The sequence below is a fragment of the Drosophila busckii genome, chromosome 2L (assembly GCF_011750605.1).
Source record: "Drosophila busckii strain San Diego stock center, stock number 13000-0081.31 chromosome 2L, ASM1175060v1, whole genome shotgun sequence".
In the NCBI taxonomy this organism is placed as follows: domain Eukaryota; kingdom Metazoa; phylum Arthropoda; class Insecta; order Diptera; family Drosophilidae; genus Drosophila; species Drosophila busckii.
This window is the reverse complement of record NC_046604.1, coordinates 547847-570790: the sequence shown is the minus strand read 5'-3', so window position 1 is coordinate 570790 and position 22944 is coordinate 547847. Positions and strand designations below refer to the sequence as shown.

The 22944-nt window shown below is 41.8% G+C and overlaps 2 protein-coding genes across 3 annotated transcripts; both read right to left on the bottom strand.

Annotated features, from left to right (window-relative positions):
* Window positions 1–7048: 7048 nt before the first annotated feature.
* LOC117135041 lies at window positions 7049–7691 on the bottom strand. Of its 2 annotated transcripts, none has more exons than XR_004458959.1 (2): window positions 7544–7691; window positions 7049–7480 (listed from the first exon to the last, which is right to left on the bottom strand). XR_004458959.1 is itself a non-coding variant. In XM_033294874.1 (2 exons), the coding sequence occupies exons 1-2, from the start codon at window positions 7565–7567 to the stop codon at window positions 7167–7169; spliced, it is 312 nt and encodes a 103-aa protein (XP_033150765.1). In that variant the 5' UTR covers window positions 7568–7678; the 3' UTR covers window positions 7053–7166. The 2 variants fall into 2 exon arrangements, 1 of the variants encoding a protein (XP_033150765.1); XM_033294874.1 differs by having other exon boundaries at window positions 7053–7454; window positions 7544–7678.
* A 10252-nt stretch (window positions 7692–17943) lies between these two features.
* On the bottom strand, window positions 17944–19564 carry LOC108600058 (damage-control phosphatase ARMT1). Its single transcript, XM_017987407.2, has one exon. The coding sequence runs from the start codon at window positions 19480–19482 to the stop codon at window positions 18106–18108; it is 1377 nt and encodes a 458-aa protein (XP_017842896.1). The 5' UTR covers window positions 19483–19564; the 3' UTR covers window positions 17944–18105.
* Window positions 19565–22944: the final 3380 nt, after the last annotated feature.

Below are 22944 nucleotides of genomic sequence, written 5' to 3'. Positions count from 1 at the left end.
TCACAGCAGCGCTGATAGCCAACGACTCTCCAGACTCTCGACTGTAGCCTGAAGAATGCGCAAAGTCAAGTGGGGAGAGTGAACAGCCAGGCAGGCAGGCAAGTCGACCTTAATACGCTGACAATTGATTAGCAAGCGACAGAGCAAGGCGCGCACAAGCCTAATGAGTTGACTGGAGCTGTAGCTGTAGCTGTAGCTGAGCTGGAGCTGCTGGAATGCGAGGCGCCAAGTGCAACAAACAGGTTTGTTGTCTCGAGAAGGATGCGTGAGGCTGCTGATGAGCCAACGCCTTGCGCTGGGCGTATTAATCACGCCGATGCAGCATTGATAGGGCATCGATATATGCGTTTGGGGTCGGCGCATAATTTATCAAATGCCTGAGTCAGTGGCCATAACGAAGCTTAGCCTACTTACGAGACAGAGAGAGAAACAGAGAGGGAGAGCAACAACAAAGGCCGCTGGTTGTTTCCCACAATTATGCAAAAAAAACAAAAAAAAAAACAAAAACGTTGCCAGCAGAAAAACAGTTTTTGGGGGAGGATAGATTGGAGAAACAAACATGCCCCTCGACTTTGGATAAGGTGCATCTCTCGACGGCCAATTGCTGTGGCAAATTATAATGCATTATTTCATAACTCCCGCAGCAACTTGTTGCAACTGAGTCAGCGCTGTTGCTGTTGCTGCTGCTGCTGACAATTGAGATTCCCTGGGCAGTGGGCAGCAGCAGCAGCAGCAGCAGCAGCGGCAGCAATCAAATCACTTGTTGCCCAAAGCAAGTCACTAGAGATTGTTAGACAACAGCAAAAGCAACATGGTTAACTCGATTCGGTTTGTGGCCTACATTGCCAACGTCCTGACTTCAACATTTCCGCCCCCTGCGCCGTCCGCTTAACTTGTCTTTGAAAGCTAATTTGATTATGTTTTTTGGGCTGCATTGATTAACTGCCAACAGACATGACAGCTCAATTCGGAATGCCTCCCCCGCTAGTCAGTTAGTCAGTCAGTCAGCGCCATGATTATCGATTGCGCAATGTCGCCGTCGTCATCCTTTGGCAAACAAGCAACTGCCGAACTGGCGACTTGGCAACTGTGCAGCCAATTGGCCCTTTAGCTAGTTTTCTGGTCTCTGACAACGATCGCGTAATCGCCCTTAATCCATCAATAAAACGGGGCCATCACGATATCACGTTGCTTGCCACCGTTGCTTTTGCCCCACAACCAATAAAGAAATCTCAGTCGACATCAGCATCAGCAGCGGGACGACAACATTCAAAATTCAAAAACTTTGCCCAATTGCAAACCCGATAAAAAAAAACTGAAACTATTGCGACTCGAGCACACCATCAGTCAACACAATCAATCTCCAGTTGTTTATTTGCGCTCAGTTTTGTTGTGAAAATATTTGTGCTTGGGTTTTGTGTTTTCAATTTTTCATTAAGTGCGCTTTATTGAACGCCTAACGAGCTGTGCGATCGCTCAAGTGCCCTAAAACCTTTCACTAATGATTTGATTATACTTGCAGCCAAAGCCAGTCGCAAAAGTTTTGCCAGCTCTTGAGCACTGCTTTTAATTTTTGTAAAATTATTTGCATTCGTACACGAAAGCTTAAGTAATAGTTTGAGCTTGTGAAGCTTTAAAATATTCTATGCTAAAAAATTGATTGACAATATAAACATCTAATTATATATAAGCTAATGTCAGATAAATTATTATAATATTTAAAATATATGAATTATTTATAGTTAAAATAAAGCAAAGAATCGACTCAATCCAGCTTAAATTCAACTTTAATTTAACCTACCTACTTTTTTAATTGTTGATCAACACACTTTTGATTTTGACTTTTTAATTTCTGCTGCCAGCGACAAGAGCAATCTCCTTGACTTGTTGCTGCTGCTGATGCTGATGCTGATGCCTCTGAGCGGATAACAAATGTCCTACAGACCCAAAACAAACGACGCGCATTCACTTTTTGTTTTGCATACTCACACACACACACACACCCATATGTGTATAATATGTATGCTATAAAGAAACAAATTAACTGATGATCAGTGTCAATGGAATGCAACCATGTAAATTACACGAGCAGCCAAGAGGACTCTGCCTCAACAAACACAACAACAACAACAACAACAATGTGCTCATAACTTACACACACACACACATATACAAACACATACATATGTATTTAACGGTGTTTGTGTATAGCTTTTGCAACGTGTCGTGTTCACAGGTTGTTTGAAGTTCGCAACCAGGAGAGAGCGAGCGAGCGAGCAAGAACTTCACTTCAGTATGTTGTTGTCGTCTTTAAAGGCGATTGAATTAAGCGATATTTGCAATTAATAACTGTCATGCTGAAATCTGTTCAATAATAAAATTTGTTTAACGAATCAAAGCAACAGCTGTTGCCGTTGTCGCTGTTGGTGTTGCTGTCGCTGGCAATGCCAATGCCACAAATACCACAACTGTTGTGGACTCCTTGGCACTTCCTTGACGTTGGCCCAGTGATTTCGCAACGACTTTCGTGTTAATGGTATGCAGGCAATGCCATTGATTTCACCTCGATTAGCTGGGGAGCCGAAGCTGGAGCCTCGCACTCGAGGTCGCTGCCACGTGCGGCGCGAAGGCGGCAAAAGTTATTGACTGATTATGAGATTTGGCACGCCAACAGCAACATTCAACATCAACAGCAACAAGAGAGTGAGAGAGCGCTCTTTGGCGCTTGCAACGCTTGCAACGTTGTCGGCAGCTTATGTTTTTGAAAGTGCAGCCCAGCCAGGCAGCGAGTGATTTCTTTATGAATTCATTAAACTTTAAATTGGTTTTAAATTGGCCACACTTGTATGGAATTTGGCACGAACTGCGCTTGCACCACAATTATCTTGCCCCACACATCTACTACGATGCCTTGCACGCGCGTGTGTGTGGCCAAGGCTACAGTCGCAGTTGCAGTTGCAGTCGCAGTCACAGTTAGCTATAGCTGTGGGCCAATAATATTAATAACACGCACTTTAAGCCTGGCTGCTGCCGATGTTGCTGCCGATGCTGGACAGCTGCCCGCTGGCATCGCCTTTGGCCTGTGCATCTTTTGTTTGTTTTCATTAAGAAAATATTGCAGCGTCAACATGAAATCAATACCGAGGCCAAGGCCCACACCCGCACAAACATATAGACATGCCACGCCTTTTGTGCTGCTGCTGCCGCTGCCTTTCTGATGGGGGTGACTGATTGCGTTTGTATGTAAGTCGCTGTGTGCTGCAGTCACTCAGTCAGCCGTCGCCCAGTTTCGATTTCCAGTTCGGCACCAGGACATGTGCAATGTGCCGTTTGTCAGTGGCGCATAAAAGAAAGGAGTTTTATTATTATTATTGTTGTTGTTGCTGTTGCTGGTGGCTGCTGCTGCTGGTGGCTGCTGCAGCCTTCTACAGAAATCTGATACTTTCCGCTTCACTCGTAATTGTGCAGATGCATGCGCTAAAGGTGTCACTTGAGTTGTACTTCTAGCTGGTTGCTGTTGTTGTTGTCCCGCTCAGCTATTTTTGACTAACGACAGCAGCACAAGTTGCACACGCGTCTGTGATTTGAGAGCAGCAACATTGTATGCATGCGAAAGAGAGAGCAAGAGGTTGGCAGTCACACCTGTTTTTGGCTTGGGCTAAGGAAGCGTTTGGTGCTGGGGGAGCACAGACTATCGGAAGTGCCCTTAACCAAGAGCAAGGGTTGTTTAGACTGCGCTCCAAAGCAGCTGTAAATGTTTGTGGTTGCAATTCAAGTGTTGGCATTTGCTTTGATTTCTTTTATAGTTTGCTAAAGGTGCAAGCCATTCAAATTGACAGCTATATGAAAAGAATTAATCACAAATGTCATATATATATATTAATTTTATATATGCAGAAATGTAATTTAATTAATTAACAAACTATATTTAAGGCTGAAATATTAATATAATTTAATCTATTAAGCTTATTGCATTTATTTTTCCAACTGTACTTCGCCTTAAAGTCGTTTCCAAAAATTTGCCTTAGAGTTATAAAATGGTTTACTAAAAGTTATATTCGATTCTCACGTTATCCAAGGCAAAGCAGACAATTAAAACAGGCGAGTAATCAATAATCGATTGCATTTAGCAGCAGGCAAAAACACAAAACGTGCATTTAATTGAGGCTAACAACAGCAGCAGCAGCAGCAGCAGCAGCAGCAACAATTGCAGTAGTAATCGAAATAGTAGTACAAACAGTTCCATGATTACATAAAATTATAATTTAAATCAAATAGCACAAATAGCAAATAATAAATAAGAAAACGCGGCCAAAAACAAAAATCAGCCACCCACTCGCTGCGAAGGACGGCTGCAACCGCAACAGCAGCGCCTGGGGCGGAAATTATAACAATCTCAGAGTCAGACACACAAAAGTCTTTGAAATTGCATTTACAGTTGGCCACAACAACTGCAACTAACAATGCACACGCGGCGATCAAACGCGGCAACGGCAACGGCGACGGCGACTGCGACAATCGACATAAGCCGCAGGCGTCTCCACAAAAAAATTAAATGCAATTGAAAATGCGCCAGCAATTATGAGCTAAAACCAACTGAGCGTAATTTGATTTAAGTACGCTGCATGTATTTAAAAAGCAAATGGTCAGCGAAGCGACTGATTTGTCGTCACATTAAGCTGCATGGCCGCATGTTGCAACTGCAACTGCAATTGCAACAATTGCAGACAGAGCACGTGCAGACCTTGCCATAAATAATATATTAAGCTAAACAATTGAATTGAATGTTGTGCGCGCGAGTTCAAGCAAAGCCTAAATACACTACAAAATAAGTACTAGATTATAAGAGCATAGCTTATAATATTGTTGCTTAACTAAAATTCCTTAAAACATATTTATTTAATATATTTAAAGTGCATTTATTCGTTGCTATGCTTCAAATATATTTTGCTATCTGCTTGCCGCATCTGCGTTTGTTGCTACGCTTATTGCTTTACTCATTTAAATTTGCGATTATGTTGCACATTGGTTTTGGCTTTTGGTCAGCAATTGGCAAGTTGCAACTTTGTGTTGCGTTGTTTGTGGTACGGTTCAGAGTTCAGGCAAATGAATGGCACCCACAGCATTTAATGCTTTTGATGGTTTTATTAGCCGCATGCCGAAAGCCACATTCAAGTTGCAGCAACATCCATTGACTCATTAGCCCATTGTTGTGTTGATGAAGTTGTTTTCGGCATCGTATCTGCTGCACGCTTATATTATTATGTTGTTGTTGCTGCAGCTGATTATTGCAGCTGATTATTGATATTTGCAGCGCTTTGCTGCATTTTTATGATGTTTATTATATTTATTGGCTTGCAATTTGAGCCAAAAGTTCAAGGTTTTCAAAATTAAAAAGTAGCGCAACAACAACAGCAACTCAGCATCGTTTGATGATCAAGGCGTATTATGATAATGGTAATGGCTTAACAGCCGTTGTTCAAGCCTGTTCAAGGTTAGAAAATATCCTAAGGGCGCCTGAAAATAAATTGTGGGGTTTGGCGCTCAATTTTTTTTTGCTTGCCGAAAAGCAAATTGTTTATAACTTTATTTGTAGGCAAGACAGCAAACTAGAAAATTGTGTGAAAAAAATAGCGACAGGCTCCTTTGTTGCTGCTGAGGCACACATACGTTACCTAAGTCTGTGTGTGTGTCTGCTCCCCTCTTTGGCTGCTATATCATTAGGCTGATCGCTGCGAACAAGTGTTACACCCCTCAGTGTAGTTGACAATAGCTTTCAAATGTTTCTAATTAAAAAACCAGAAAACCGAAGCGTATATTAAAAAAATATCAACTGTGAGCTGAGATCTTGGCTATATTTAGTTGCATTGTCTGTGCTACAGCTGCCGCTTAACTCGCTGGGCAACGTAATATGAGCGACACCAGCAGCAGCAGCAACAGCAACAACAACAATAGCAACCCGCATAAAGTGAGCGTGTCGAGGCATTGGAACGCTAATCATAAGCATTTGGCGATGATTTAGTGTCGCCAGCTAGAGACACGTGTGTCTGCATTTAGTATGCGTGTGTATGTGTGTGTTAGTTTATGTTGCAGTTGGGGGCAAACTGCAATCAGGCGGCCTCATCATCATTGTGTGGCATTGTCGGCATCCTTTCAAGCTTATTTTTTTCACACGCCGCACACAACTCACAAAACTGATTAGCTGCCCCTCACTCTCCCCAACTCTCTTTATAACTCATTTTTTGACATTTTTTTGTAGCTCAACAGGCGCGTCATTAATTAAGATCCTGTTGCCCAACATTAAGCACAGTTGAGCATTTAATGCTATTTGCTTTAGACGGCGCCGCTTGCCCCACACCCCGCCCAGCTAGTTAGACCCCTTTGACTATGCATAACGCTTACGTTTTTCCATTAAGCAATTGCATTTGACCTGGCACACTTTGCCTGCGCCTAATTACAGCGTGTGGCATGGCTCTAATTGCACCACCAGTATATGTACTACTTGCCGCTTGTTGCAACTTAGAAAGGGTTCCCAATTGCTGCCACACTGCTCTCGCTATTTATTGCTTCCATTTGGCTGCAAGCGGGCTTGTATTAATTATGCTGTTGTTGCTGCTGCTGCTGTTGCTGTTGTTGATTTTAGCAACTTCATTGACGTTTAACACGTTGAGCGTTGCACCCTCAAGGGGTGAATACTCCAACACTGTTGTTATAACTGCTGCTTCATAAATGAGTTAACAACAGATGTTTACATTATTATTTTATAATGTTTAACAAAGTGCTGAGCAGGCTTTTGAATCTATGTTTCTAATTTGAAAAGTATATACAAAACATGAGCAGCAGAAATATTTAAAAAAAAGGAAGTTTACTAAAATTTAAAATGTTATATTATGTTTACGTAAGCTATTTCATAATTGATTTTGGATTTTTCTTACTGTGGAGTAATTTTAACAACACTTAGCTGTAACTTTGTCCATAGGCAAACATATATTGGAATTGAGTTGACAATGAGTTGCCAACTAATAATAATTTAAAATCATTTCTTTCTTTTAATTCAATCTTTATATTCAATAATATTTAGCTGCAACTTTTTAAAGTTGTCCATAGGCAAACATAAATTCGAATTGAGTTGACAATGAGTTGCCAACTAATAAAAATAATTTGCTTTAGTTCAATCCAACTGAGCTAGATTTGAATAGTATCACAACATGTCTAAGCAATGCAGTCTGCACCTCGATCAATTGGGCCATCTTGATTAACGCTTTAGTAAGCTCCACAGCGTTGGATTGCTTGTCCATTGAGCATTGCGCTCTGTAAAAAGCAGCAATAAGCTTATCAATGGTGCGCATAAGGCGCAGATACAATTCCCAGGCGGGTGCTTTGTTGATATTCCTCACAAGAACGGGCATTATGAACTTTGCTTGCTTAGCGATCCTTTGTTGAATACAGAGCAGCTAAAAAAAATTGATTAAAAGCAAAGCTGCGTAATAAAAGTAATATTTAAAATGATATAAAAATAAAATTGTTTTAGTTTTATTAATACCTTTAAAAGAAACTGCACTAGCATAGAGATTCGAATACGTCGAATACACAGCTGCTCAAAATGATTATTTTTATTAAAAATACTTTAGAAAACTTTATTTTCAATAGGGTAATAACTCTCGCTCTGTATAGCAACCAGCACTGAATGTTTACAGCTTTATAAATCAAGACGCTACATATTATAAATTTCATATATAACGCCAGGCCTGCTTGATGCTCAAATTTGAAACTATGACTCATGCTGAATGTTTTGCTTTAACTGCCAAAAATGTAATTTTTTTATTGCCGCCTTAAATCTTTTAACAGCATCCGCTAAGCCTGCTTATTTACAAAGTTATAATCAAATATATGCTTAGATCTGAGTCTTCAGTTCGAGTTCTGTATGTTAATGTTGTGTTTGGCTTGCAGCTTAAGTCAATAGCCAAATGTTATTCATCTGCGCTGCTTTGTTGGCAGCAAACGTGGCCTGTAATCGCAGAAATTGGCTTAGTTGCACATAAAAATGTTTTTGGGGGGGCTCAATTGTTATTGTTGTTGGGCTGGAAGGTGTTGCTGCACATAATAAAACAATAAAAACGAACTTTTATGGGGCTTGGGCCTTGAGCTGTGCGCGCTGCGCATTCAAGTGCAATAAATGTTGCATGCAACAATTCATCACCCCACCTCGGGCTTGGCTGCTGCCGCCGCTCAATGCGTAGCAGTTGACAAGATGCAAGATGCATATAAAAATCAAACTGAGACGAACGGCAATTTGATGGCATTTTGAAGAAATCAATTTAATCGCATTTAATGCCAAGCGTTGCGTTAATGCTCAATGCTTGGCTGAAGGCTGAAGATTTTCAATAATTTCTTATGGCCAAGGCAACCAAAAATACTTTTACAAAGTGTGTCAAAGACTGCGTGGGGAAGAACGAGTTAAGTGCAGCGCTGGGGGAATTCTCTCTCGCAGGCGACACCTTGCCACCAGTCGCAGTGGCAGTGGCAATGGCAGTGGCTGCATGTACCCCATACACTAATTAGTTGTTGCCTGCCAGATATTTATGCGTCGTTGGTGTCACTTGGCACATAAAACTCGTTGATCGACATTTTTCAAGCCCAGGCGGAGCGGGTGGTGCGGTGGGTGGATGGCTGCAGCTGTGTGCGATAAAAAGGCCCAAAATTAGGCAAAAGTCGTGTAAAGTGCACACTGGAACGATTAACGGCCTGCATTAGCCGCTGCACAGTGTGATTAATACCAAGAATTAGGCAGCGATCTATTTTCTAGTAAGAACTAGCATAAATTTAAAGCAACATCAACGTTTAGCCAGACAGAACAGACTAACAGACTTTTGCTTATTAGATTCTCAATTCTAATCTGACTGCATTGCTCTTATATAGTATATTGATTGACTTTTGTGTTTATTTGAAACTCAATTCGTTTATTTTTCTATACAACTCTCTGTAGCTGTGGCAACTTGCAGCTGAACTAGGCGACTGAGCAGCAGCCTCGCCTGATCGCCTCAATGTATCACGATGGATTTATAGTTTAGTATGCACGATCAATCAAAAAACGTGAAGCGCTAGAAAATGAGAGATGCTGAAGCAGAGCGGGAGTTATAGGCATATTTAAAAGAAAGTCGACTGCTGCCAGTTGGAGGTTTTTGAAGCGTTGCCAATAAGAATTATTACACCTGATTGGCATCAGGCAGGCATCGGGAATTCGCACTCGCACAGCCCCGAAAAGAAATGAACTTGACCACAGCAAAAACAAAAATAACAACGCCCACGTACTTGTGGGTGGGTCGCCCGTCCACCCGTCGCATCTCGCCAGCAGTCGGCCAGACAGTCTTCAAAGTTGCATTTATTAACATTTTGACTTTGTGACCAATATACCAAGAATATAGCCAAGCCAAAGCCAAAGCCAAAGCTGTGGCAACTGCTTTTGGCCTGTTTGGTAGGCGTACTTAATCGATCGCTTGTTGATAGGCAAATTGGCAAAATGGCAGGCAGCTGAACAACAGCAACTTATGCATGATATAACCTGTTTCAGTTTTCGGGCATTCTAACTGCCTGGAAAATTCGTGATGCGCAGCCACAAACGTTCATTTGAGGCAGCAGCAGCAGCGGCAGCAGCAGCAGCACTTTGGTTTAGTTCTTGTTGCATGCCACGCCAAGCTACACTCTAAACTCCAAGCTGACTCCTTGTGATCTTTATCTGCAGCAGCAGCAGCGGCAGCGGAAAATTTTTAGGGCTCTAGTCATTTACATTTGACTGAAATGGGAATTTGGGATATGGCGACCGCCGCCGTCGTCGTCTGTCTGACAGTTTGAAGCATTGCAAAGTGATCGTTAAATCACGAATATTTAATTGTCTTCATCACCTGAGGGTGGTTGAAATTAGTTTGGATTTGCCTTCAAACATTTCTTTCTCTTGTTTTGTGCCGTTGTGCCCATGACTCTGTTAGTTGTACTTGCCGTAATGGCTTGTAATGGACGTTGCCAATGCAATGGAGTCATTTAAGCCAGGCTTAAGCCTTTAAATTGCATGCATAGATTTCGCGTCTAATGAGCGCTCAACTAGCCAAGCTTAAGTGCTAATTTTATGGTCAAAGCTAAGGTCAATGCAAATGCAAATAGAATTTCAAATAAATACAAAATTCAAATCGCATATGTGCGCGCTCAAGAGTTTTTCCTATCAGACAAATCATATTTTCCAATTGGGCGCTAGTTCTGCTTGATTTGCTTGGGAACCAAACAAATTTCTATGTTCCATTCACACCTCAAATAGATGAAGCATAACTTATAACTTTCATAAAACAATTACAGCTATTAACTTCCCACGCTGCGAGCTCGAAATGATTTGAGAGGGTCGAAAATCAAACAGTGACTAAACAGTTAACAATTATTGCGCATCGTCGATGATGAGTGTCAACAATTGAGAAATATTTTGGTTATTGCGGGTTGACTGACAAATTCAAACAAAACGCATATTGCAAACAGGGTGGAAAGTATCAGCGACTAATGGTTTTCCCACATGAGCTAGACGCGCGGATCGTTGCGCAGGTTCCGCTTTGGCTTTGGGGTGGGCCTTTGGGTGACATTTAACATATTGCAGCGCAGCTAGTTTCCCACACTTGTCACAAATCTCAGCGAGAAAGAGAGTAGGGTGCAAGAGTTTGCCAAAATGCCAAAAATTCAATTAGCTCAAATTAAATGATGGCTTTGCTGCTGCTGTTGCTGCTGCTGCTGCTGCTGGTGCCTTAATGAGCGACAAACGCTGATGATATTATTTACTTGTCGTCGTAAGCAGCAGCGGCTTTTACTACACTTGCGTCACTCGAGAGGGTTGCAACTGGTGCCGGGCGTTACGGCTGCCTGCACACCCTCGACCACCCTCTGAACTGCTGAACCGACTGCTTGACATACGCTTTCTTTTATTCAACTCTTAATATGCGGCACGTGACCCACACTTTGCACGTTCGCTGTGCATGCGCCGCCTTACTTGCAACTAGGATGCAGGTCCTGCTGGGTGGCAATGACGTTGGCTCGTCCACTTTCCGGTTTGACTTGTTGTTCTCTGACACGCGCTCCTATCGCAGCGCTGTCATCTTCTATTTTTTGTGGGTTGACCAACGCCACGCGACATGCGATATACTATAGTATATAGTAGTGCCGATGTGTGGCTGTACCTGTGGTGGGTGCGCCGCTGCTTAAGGGTTGCATACAACATGTGGCAAACTGAGGGTTCACTTCAGCTGCAGCTCCAAGCTACAACTACAAAAGCGCTTTGGCGCTTCTCTCTACGTGCTACTCATAAATCTAAGCTCTATGCCTGGCAGCTGCTTTGTTTATTGACCCCATTGAACTTAGCCACGAACTGTGCGCTCAGCGCTTGCGGCGCAGTCAGCGAAATTAACACAGGCTATAGCTAAGGATAATGCTTGCACATTATTTTGACCAAATTTGCAACAACATCGGCAACGGCAACAGCAACAGCAACATCTACAACGAGTCCAAGTTGAAGGCATCGTGAGCGCATTTTGCAGCACAATTTTCTACACGTTTCTTAGCGGTTCGGCATTGTGTGGCGAAAATTGGCAAACAAATTAAGTGATTTGCTATTGACATTTCCGCGAGCCTTGAACGAAGCACGCGCGTGAATAATGAAGTGCCAAGATCGCTTACAGTCAGAGCCAAAAGAGAGAATCACAAGCCAGCCAACCAATCGTCATGAACTCGAAATTGAGCTGCCTCGGCCATTTTCACACAATTCGCATTGACCCCGGACTGCACTTGGACTGACCCTGATTAAAGAACTGGCCAGGTTCACAGTTAACATCGAGTCCATCCAACTGGGACTGCGACTGCGTCTTCGACTGATGTTCGCCGTTTGCTGCAACAATCGATTTTAATTTGTTTAACTTGTGCATCAATTTCTGCGCTTTGTGCATAAATTACCTGACACTTGTCTCCATTAAAAATGAAGGTGATTCAGCTGTCAGACACTGACTTTGGCTTTGGCTCTCGCCTATTGACAATTGCTCTGGCCAAGTCACGCCAAGAGCTTTTCACTCCAACTTGTTGTACATGTGGTTGCTGCCTCAGCCTCTGCTGCTGCTGCTGCTGCTGCTGATGACGGCCTATTGCTGTTACCAATGCACATCAATTGCCAGCAATTTGCGTATAATTGTTGTTGATGTGGTTGCTGTTGCAGCGACTCTTTTGTTGCTATTGGAGCCGCAATTGACAAGCGATTTAATGGCCATCTGCTTAATGGTGAATCATGGCTAAAATTAAAAAGCAGTCGAGGCATATGTAATCTATTTCGAGCTTAATTATCAAAACCTCTAAAAATGGCTAACAACAAAACAACAATTTACAAATAAGTCTGCCAACTATAAGAAACAAACAAATAATGTCTAAATTTATTTATAATTATTATTTCATTCTATTAAATTTTATTTAGTGCATCTATTACTTTTTGTCATTTCTTTATTATTATATAATATCAAATCAGTACCTTAAATGAATTTATAAATTTTCATAAGACTTCAGCATAAGCATATTTTAAAATGATTATTAAATAAATTTTCTATGCACACTCTGGCGCGGTGGTCTAATATTTGCCAATTCACTTTAAATGTAAGCAATGAATATGCTTTGACGCATTTGAATAAAAAAAATTTGCTATTTTAGCACTATTTTGTTATCGGAGCGACAAAATCTATTACTTAATTTTTTATTTGCGCCACTCGCGCAAATGTTTTGCAAATAACACTTGCAAATGAAATATGAAATGCAACTGGCCATAGACTGAGCTCTGAGCCAGAGTCTGAGCCTAAGCACCAGAGAGGTCTGCAGCATTTAACTTGGCCATTTATGTGCGTGATTATTACGTGATATCGCGCATATTGGGCTCATAAATAATATTAAGCCTGTTTGGGCGCACACTGGACTCCAGAGCTAGAGCTGCAGCCAATTTTGTATTTCTCCTCTTTGGCCCGAACTGTGAATTGTGAATTGATTTCTGTTTGTGTTGGCGCATTGGCAAGCTTTTAAATCATTTAATATACCAATTATAACAAGTCGAATAGTTAACATAAATCTGCGCACACACACACACAGACGCAGACCTAAGTGATTTTTTGCACTTTAGCATTATTTGGTTGGCCCAAAAATCAAACTCATGCATTATGAATGCCAACATTCTCTGACGTAGTCAATTTCGATTTTTATTTATTTTATTGCAGCTAATGCATTGCGCGAGGCGCTGCCAAATAAATAAATAACAGCAAGTAGTTTTTTTCGGGGCCTTATTGAAGGCTTTTCATTTGGCTCTGAAGCTGACAGGTAGCTGGGAGTTGTCTCCAGCTTCAGATTCAGATTCAGCTACAGCATATGCCAGCTCGCTCTAACCTTTTGCATTTTGCCGGCTTGTCAGTGCTTAATGCAGTAATAACCCAGTCAGCTTGCTGGCTGGCTGGCTGCCTGGCTGCCTGGCTGGTGTGTACGTCAGTCTCTCCTACTATTTATTTATTTATTATATTATTTATTTTATATTTTTTGCGCTGGCTGCACTGAATCATAGCCACACAGCTAGCGCCTGGCCATTTGACTGTCTGCCCCAGTGTCTCATATTTTATCATAGTCTCGCGACTCAAGCGACTTGCGTCTCGAGTGGCCAAGCCAAGTGTCTTTGGGGCCAACGCCAGAGCTTGTGGCACATGCTGCAGTCGCTTTGTTAGCCGCCCCAGACGTGGCTTGTTGTTGTTGCTGTTGTTGTTTTTTTGGCTTAGATTTACGAGTTTTAATGCTGTTTTGATTTGTTTTGCATAAGGGTATTCACGTGGCCAACTGTATTGGCAACTGTTTTTTGGTTTTTTTTTCTGTGCTGTTCGGCTGTTGTAATTGGGGTTTTGAGAATATGACGGAAAGAGTGTTGCTCATCAGCAAATCAAACGCCTGGCGTTGAGTAGACGAATTACAGGCCACAACTATTTGAATTTAGCGGGTGTCTCTGTCTGTCTGTCTGCCAATCAATTGATAGACAGACAGACAGACAGACAACTCCTTTTGGGGCGGCTGACTGCCCAACCTGTTTAGAGTTAGAAAAAAAAAAATGGAAAGGCGCCACAATATAAAAAAAATAAATTCAATGGCAAGCCCAGCGCACAGTTTATTTTTGTCTGCAATAATTGCATTTGCATTTGCACTTCCAATAAACCTCAATTTCGCATTGAGTGCACTTTGCGCCCCCATTATTTAATGTCTCGTAAACCCATATTTACCTATCAACAGCTTAATAACAGTTGGTTGTTTTTACTGCCACTAAGGTGAAATTTAATTGACGCCATTAAGCAGCTCTTAGCCAAGCAATAAATGGCCGAAAAAGAAACATAACAGAGCGCATCCAACTCAACAAATAAATTTGTTTATAGACAACTAAATGTACGAGTTACTATGGGAAACTAATTTGAATTGAATTCAAGGAAAATAAAATAGAACAGCTAACAAGCTTAGAAGACACTGTTGTTAATATTTAAACCATTTTAATTGGCTTAGAGTTAAAAAGTAAAAAGAAAACTTTGAAATATTTTTATATGTTACGCACAATTTTAATTTGTTATTTCTTTCCTTCGACAAAAGCAATGCCAAATATCCTTTTTTTAACTGAGCTTGACCAACTGCTCAGCTGACGTATTTTTATTAAGTCCGACTCATTGATTGCTAAATTCGATTCGCCATGCGATTAGCAATATGTTGACTGTCTGCGAGCCACAAATGAATGTTAATTAAATTAATGCGAAAGCGAAAACTATTTGTGTGATGTTCGGTCCCGAAACGCAATTGCTACAAATTTTCAAACAGCCCTGATGAGGAACTCAAAACAGGGCAGGGCAGCTGGCTAGGCAGGGGCAAGCAACGTTGTAAACGTGTGTGTGGCAGTTGCAAGCAGTCAGTTGGGCAGTTGGCCAGGTGCGGGTGCTATATAAACTGGTTGCCAGCCAGCCTGGTCAGCGATGACCAAACGAATGCATGTGGCCCAAAACAACAACAACAACAACAAGAGTCGGCTGGACTATGGCTATATAAGTTGGCTCGAACGTGGCAGGCTGCGTGGTACACACCCGCATCGCAGCAGCGTGGAGCAGTTTAAAACCAGATTAGCGCCCAAGTCGATGGCTAATTTTTGTTGGGTTTTATTATTATTTTTTTCGCTTTGCTTGTATTTTTAGGCTAAAGCAAATTTGAATTTGAATTTTAGCGGGTGATAGTCGTTTGCACACACACACTAACTACTAATACAGCTAGTACTACTATTACTTCTACTTGCTGCTGCTGCTGTTGTTGTTGTTGTTGCTGTTGTTGTTGTTGGTGTTGTTGTTGTGGCGGCCACTTGGTCAGTTGGCGAATGTGTTGTTTGTTTGCCACAATCGTTGCGCTGTCGAGTTGACAGTGCCATTCGCCCAGTCTCTGGTCTTTGGTCTTTGCTCTTAGCTACAGCTTTAGTTTTAGTTTTTTTCCAGCTTGTTGTCTGCGCTGCTGCGTTGTCTGTGATATATAGGATGACATGCTGACTATGCTTATGGTTACGTGTGTGTTTGTCTGTGTGTGTGTGTGTGTGTGTGTGTGTGTTTGCGCATGCATAAAGCTGATTACGAAATTTTTTGACCTTTTAGCCACTTGACCAGCGCCTTTGGCGGCATTTTTGGCGAAAGGTTTATGTCAACTGCCAATGCAAATCCACTTAGCGTGCACCCAACCCCAGCACACCCCCTCGAGAGATACTCGTACTCGTAATTGCTTGCCAAGTGCGCATACACTTAATTTGCCACATAATTTAGTTGCCAAATGGCTCAGCTGTCGTCAAGTTTGCACGCCAACAAATTTGCCAATTCGACAAACTCGCCCAAGAGGAAGTAAAAGAAAGTTGTGCGCAGTCGTCGCGCATTATTGATGGCAAATAAATTTCTCATAAGTCAGCAAATGTAACTCAAAACAATTTAAACACTAATTTATTTATAGTTGCTTGAGCTCACTTTTTATAAATACAACAAATTATAGCGAATATATTTAGACGCTCAATTAAATAAACTGGTAAGCAAAGTAGCTTAAAAAAGTCCCTACTACAAATTGAATAACAATTAAAAGTTCCCCTAGCTGCTCTCTGACTAACTGTACTTTAGAAGCTTAAGTAAATCCCTCGCTGCAATGACTCACAAGCTCACTGATATTTATTTTCGCATAAATTTGAAAATAAAAATTCACTTGCATGCGCTATTTAATTTAGGGTGCAACATATTGATAAGCAACGCTTTTTTACAAGCAAATATCAATAATTATATAAAAATTTCGTATAAAGTGTCGCACCTTGCTTGCAACAACAACTCAATTGTTGATTGTGTTGATCGTATCACGTTTTGCCAGCTGGTTTAATGCCGCATACCTGCGCACAGCTTAAAGCCTATGCAAGGGGTGGTGGGTATGGTGGTGCTACTGGTTGGTGGTTGCAAATCACAGCCATAATCATCACCTGGCTGTGAGAAAGTTTTGCAACCCCTCTCTGGTCGCTGGGACAAAAGCACCAGCAAATAACAAACAACCTGGTGCGCTCTCAGTGCCGGGTGCTCTCTGCTGTTTTCAAGGGCGCACAACCAGCCAAGCCACACACACACTCAACCCCCTTGCAAATGCCACAACAATCCAAGCAGCAGCAGCAGCCATTGCTGCCATAACAGGCTGTTGCTTTGATTTAGCGTTTACTACTGGTTTACATTCTATAGATGTCCTGCAGCTGCGCAGTAAGTTTCGTTTGTTTTGGGGTGGCTTTGGCTAACGGTGGGAAAATTTATAGTTTGTTGTTGCGCATTCGACAATTATTGCAATGTTGCTCATTAATTGTTCAAAGCGGGGGGAGTACTGTACTCAAGATGCCTGCATTGGCATCTCGATCTCAATCTCGGGCCTCATGTTGCTCTTTTCTCTTACAATTGTGGGAATCTAATGGACCTTTGTGGCCGGCTGCTCATTTGATTTGAAGTGCAATCAACTAAGTAAGCAATTTTTGTTATAAATATTTGAATTTCTAATGGCTGTATGCTATCAAATTACTGAGAAATCGCTGCAGGCTACTGCAAATATAAAAAGATTTTAAGTCAAATGCAATTGTGCATTGGGAAATTGTTTTGTCTAAGCGTTTGCAGTCTGGGAATTCTTATAAAATAGTATATAAAGCATAAAAGCCATGCTGAGATGCTGAGAACTATAGCAAAAACAATTCTTAAAACATTAGAAACTGACTGAAATATAATAATTCATAATAAGTCTGATGAATCATCTACATAATAAGGATGTGAATGCCAATTGATAAGCAGTAGATCAGTTAACATATATGAGGCTTAATCCAGCTTAAGAGTCCAAGTTGGATAGTCTTGAGCTGAAAGTTATAAACTGTTGATCGTTTTTGCTTATGAAATAAAACTAAACATTAATTGAATTAACTTTAATGTACAGAACTTCATTTTATTTCTGCTGTATAATTTATCTTTATGATTGGCTACATATTCGTTTAAACTGCTTACCATTGCTTTCATAGAAATTCTTGCAGCTCTCACATTAATTTTTGCTCATTTGTGCTTTTCACAACTTTCCATTTTCATTTGCCGCTGGAGCTTCCTAACAAATGGCAGCGCATGTGCGCCACATTAATAAAATCAACAGCATTAGTCAAGCAGCCAATTGGCCAACAAGCGACTGCAGGTGGCACCTAAAGGCAACCAGCTAGCCAGTTAGCCAGTCCCAGTCCCAGCCCCACTGCGTCTGTGGGCGTAACGAGGCGCATTTGATTTGGGGCTCAAAAGTGCGCTGACAAATCTGCGCCCATTTATAAGCATTGAGAGAGTTTTCACTACGCTGGCGGCACGGCGGCAAATTAAGACATTGCCGGAGCGCCAAGCTGCATTTAATAAAAAAATGAAAAAAATACAATACGCTTTAGATGCTACAAGAGACGAGTGCTGATTGCTGGCTGGCCTGGCCTGGCCTGAAGCGCTGCCATATGTAAGTGTCCGAGTGGAAATTTGGTTAACTGTTGCGCTTGGACGGCGGACTAGAGAGATAGCAGTTGCACTTTAGACTATCCGTATATTGGATGACGCCGTAGTTGCCCGAGATCATCCACTGTGGATCGACTCTGAGCAGATGATCGGCCACGCCCTCGGGCAGGCCGCATATCACTTCACACTTGACCGTGCGCATGGCGCAAATGTTGCAAGGACGAAAGCCACGCAGGCAGGTAATGAACTCCTCCGCCGAATCCCAAATGTAATCGCCCAGCAGCTTGCGATAGTTAAGATCGCCTTTGAAAATGGCCAGCTGAGAGCCAGTAAACATACGATAGAGCTCAATGTTGCAATCAACCATGACAAAATACGGCTGCGGTCCTGTCCAGAAATGTGTAGTGGGCGCCAGCACCAGACGCTGCTCGGCCATCATGCGCGCCAGCTTATGACCCACCATGGAGACCATTGGCTGCTTATGCTGCATCAAGAAACTAACGGTCCACTCCACATCGCGCTCCATGACATCGGATATGTACCAGGGGATGGCCTTGACATGCATGCGCACCTGCGTGGCCAGCCCATGTTCCAGCAGATACTCGCTGAGCAGCAGATCCGTAAAGAACTCAAAGCCTGCATTGTCGCATATATACTCGACAACAATCTGCTTCTGTCCTTTCGCCTTCATTAGGCAATTCCACACCAGGGTGGACTCATTGATGAGCAAATGCTTGTCCAAGCCCGCCACTTGCGCCATCAGATCAATGTCCACATAATTGCTCAGCTTTTCGTGCGAGAATGCGCTCAGCTGAATTTCGTAGTGATTGCTCCACAGATTAATGCGCATCAGCTTGCTGAACGACTCGAAATTCTTGCCCAGACCACGTGTGGCCACCGCCAGCGACTGCATGGCGACGCCGCTTAGCTTCAGATCCTCCTGCTTCAGATCGGCAAAGTAGTCAAAGTTGTGCAGCAAGCGACTGTTTTCGAAAAAAGAGTAGAGCCGCCTGTACAGGTAGCACTCGGCGTGCATCCAACAGGCGCGAAAGTAAGAGCGCTTCGGATGCGGCAGCTCCGACAGAAATGCATTCCACTCCAGCTTATCCGGCTCATTGCCATGGAAGAGCGTAAACTGCGTATCCCGACTAAGCTCACGCTTCAATCGCTCCACAGACTCAATAATAACGCGCAGATCCTTCTCCACCTCCTCGCCGTACTCCTGCACCAGCTCCGGCTGCTTGCTCTGCAGCGTCTGTATCACTTGAAGCATAATGCCCGGCATACGCGATCTGAGCGTTACATAGGCAAAGCTCTGCTTGAAGCGACCCGACAGCAGCGAGTGCCGCGGCGTCGCTGCATCTAGCAGCTCCGATTCATTTGAGCTGATGCTACTTCGCAGCATCCCGCATGGGTTAGACTTTGAATTTTGCTACTTAAACTCTGCTTACAATTCCAAAAATGACAACTACATAAGCGTCGGTAAATTTGACTACAAAAGCAAAGTGAAGTTTAGCCAAAATAATTATTCAATTTACAAAAGTGTAGCTCAGCTCAAGAGTTGCTCATAATATTTTATTAGAGCTTTGTAATTAATTCAGTAATAATAATAATTCAATTAACAATAATTTATATGAGCTTGAAATTAATGCAACTTTTAATGAAATCTGCTACTTAGCACATCCCTTCGTCACTTAATGACGGTGGGAAAGATCTTGTGCCCAGGTGTGCGACTTGACATGTCAAAGTGTAGTTAGCACTGTCTTGAATGCAATTTGCATAATGTTGAAATAGTTCTGGACATCCGGTTTGAGAAAATCATAGCACACAAAGGGTTAAGGTTAAAGGAAGTGGATGATCGCATTGCAGCGCATTGATCGCATTGAGCGCGTCTTCACTTGGGAATTGTTATTTGCATTTGTCACATGTTCATAAACAAGTTCTTAAACCTTTCTAGGGGGTTAATAATATGCTAATGGAGCAAGGTGTGCACTTCCTCTACGTCGGTCTCTCAGTCTCAGTCTCAGTTTGAGTCTCTGTCTTGTTTGTTATTTTTATGAAATGCGCATGACGCAAGTGCTTTGGCATATGGAAGGAAATTGAAACGATTCGAAATGAAACCGAACTGATATGATTTTTATTTTTATGTTATTTGTTCAGCGTATTTGTTGATCGTACCCCAGACATTGCTGCGTCAAAATACAAACTCATTAGCCGTGCACCTTGGCAGCGTAGCAACTGCGACTGCGCTGCGACAGCGTCCAGGTGTTCCATAGAAATTGAAAAAACTTCCCCTCCCGTGACATACCAGCGCACATATCTTCAAAGTCGCTTCGCTGCTGCTTTGGCTGAACTTTTGCCAACGCTTCTGCTGTTGCTGGTGGTGGCTGACTATGGATTAAAGTTGCCACAAAACTCTCTCAAGGTGTTACAAGCGAGACGTTACTTTTATTTCTTTGCCACGGCGAGGGGTGGGCCACAGTTATTGTTTATCTTTATATGTTTATTGGTATGTGTGTGTACGCTTGTGAAATTGCTGAGCAGCTGCGCAATATTTGTGGCAAGTTCTTTGGCATGTGCGCAATAGTTTTCGCTTCTCAGAATATTCAAGTGATTTTTACAGGTCGTTAAGAGGAAATCAGCCATTGATTTCAAGCTATGATTCATAGCAGGAAGTACTACGAACTTTGAAATTGAATGGCTAGCAAAACTGAAGCGTCAAATGTTTAAAGCAAGCTGCTCACTAATATATTTATATAAATAATATAATTTGTCTTGCCTTATATTATATTAAAAGCTTTTATTTACGTTTCCCAAAACCAATGTCATAACAATTTAATTTCAACTTAAGTTTTCATTAATAAATACTTGTCAAGTGTGACTTCATTATTTCTTTCAGCCTCTGGCGGTCGTAAAAATGTTTCAACTTTCACCCTGATAAAAAAGAAAACCTTAAAAACAAAACACCAAAATGTGACAAAATATGGCTCACCCGGTAATTGCTGCCGCGCCAGATCAGCGCGATATATTTATGATATTGCCATGTGCCCCACACACACACACACACACACACACACACACACACACACACAGACAAAATGACTTGACTAAAAAATTGCATTATCAAAGCAATAAACAAATTAGAGAGGGGCATGTATCCTCCAGCACGACACACAGAAATACAAAAAAATAAAGAAATCTAGTAGCATAGGGCAGCTGCACGTTGCTGCTGCTGCTGCTGCTCAAGTGTTGCTGGTCGCTGACACCCGCAGCCCAACAGCGAATGGAAAGTGTACTTAATGTGCGATACAATATTTTAGAAACAATGCCGGGCGCTCTTAAGTTAAGCTCGACAAGATTAATAATGCACTGGCGCACGTTCAATTAATCTTTCGTTAGATGAGTAGCTGCCACACAGATTCAGATGCAGATGCAGACACGCATACACATCTGTATCTGTGTTGCTGCCACTGACAACTTAACGGCAGCAGAGCTTGCCTTGCAGCATGTACCTGCCGCATTGTCAGTGTCAAATGTGACGCGACGCGCTGCCAAAATCCCCAACAAAAACAAACAAATGAACAAGCTGCATACCAAAAGATCGAGATGAGGAGCGTGGAGCGGGAGTGGCAGACATGCCTATGAACGTGACAAAACGTAGGAACAGCTAACTTAACCCCCCACCCCTAGCAGCTCTCACTAAATTAGTTGTTTTAGTTGTAGCTAAATTTAAAGTTCCCCCCCATTGAAAGCGTGCGGCAATCCATTGGCCATAAATCAATTATATAGCTTTTCGATATGCATATATATAGACTCTCAGGTGCAGCAGCAGCAGCATTTGTGGCATTTATGAAAATAAAAACGCTGACAAATTACGCATAAAAATGCTAAAAATATATAAATATGCAATCATTTGTAATAATTAGCGTGACTGTTTGACAAAGCGAACTGAATCTCTGATTTGGCTGCCGCTGCTGCTGGTTTATTTGTTTAATTACAAATCCCTGGTGAGCTGCGTGTAGTACAATAAATGTGTTTTTGACTTTATTAATGCCAACAGGCGCAAGCTGTCGCTGAAATTGATGCAACCAACCCCCAGGACTAACTCAAGCTGGCATCAGCTTACCACAAAGAACAACAACCAAAGCACAATTGAGAATTGTATTTGAATTAGCAACGCACAATCAAAAACATTCAAACAACACACGCATAAATTGAATCCCGTGGGATGTGCCTGCCTTGCCAAGTTCCCAAGCAACTTGTCACGTGATGCCGCAAAGAACAAAAAACCAAAAAAGGATCAACCCTTAGCACCCGCATGCGCAGCAGCGTGGGTAAGTCACTCTATTTGCCCAATGTCCACCTCCCAGCACCCGCTCAACTGACTGCAAGTGTAAATGTCTCTGTTCATGGGAACATTGGCAGTCAATTGATTAATGCCTGCTCATCAATTGGTGAGCTCTAATTGACGATTAGAGTTTACAGTAATTGGGATTACTTCAAAAGTGTGCAGAGCTTGTTAAACATTTAATTTAATTTAACTTAATTAAGTTGCAGCCAACAAAAGTTAAAAAAAATATATAAAATGCAGCCAATCCATTACTCAAAACTAAAGCAATAATATTAAATTAAATGTTTATCTATAAATAAATTAGTTGCCACTACATTTTAATGTAATTATAACTTGAGTTAAGTTTAATCACAAATGTTGCACTTCAATAAAAAAAAAGTTAAATTTACAATTGCAACGCTTGATGTTTAAACATTTAAATATTATAAGACATGTTCTAGATTGAATTAAAGCATTCATCCTGCAAAGAATTTCCTTGGCTATAGATGAAAGGTTTAAATATAATTTATATATTTA

Bases quoted from the DNA above. Each gene is read 5' to 3' on its own strand.
- LOC108600058 (XM_017987407.2), bottom strand. From the start codon at position 19,482: ATGCTGCGAAGTAGCATCAGCTCAAATGAATCGGAGCTGCTAGATGCA.
- LOC117135041 (XM_033294874.1), bottom strand. From the start codon at position 7,567: ATGCTAGTGCAGTTTCTTTTAAAG. The intron at 7,455-7,543 runs GTATTAATAAAA...AATTTTTTTTAG, and splicing joins TAGTGCAGTTTCTTTTAAAG to CTGCTCTGTATTCAACAAAG.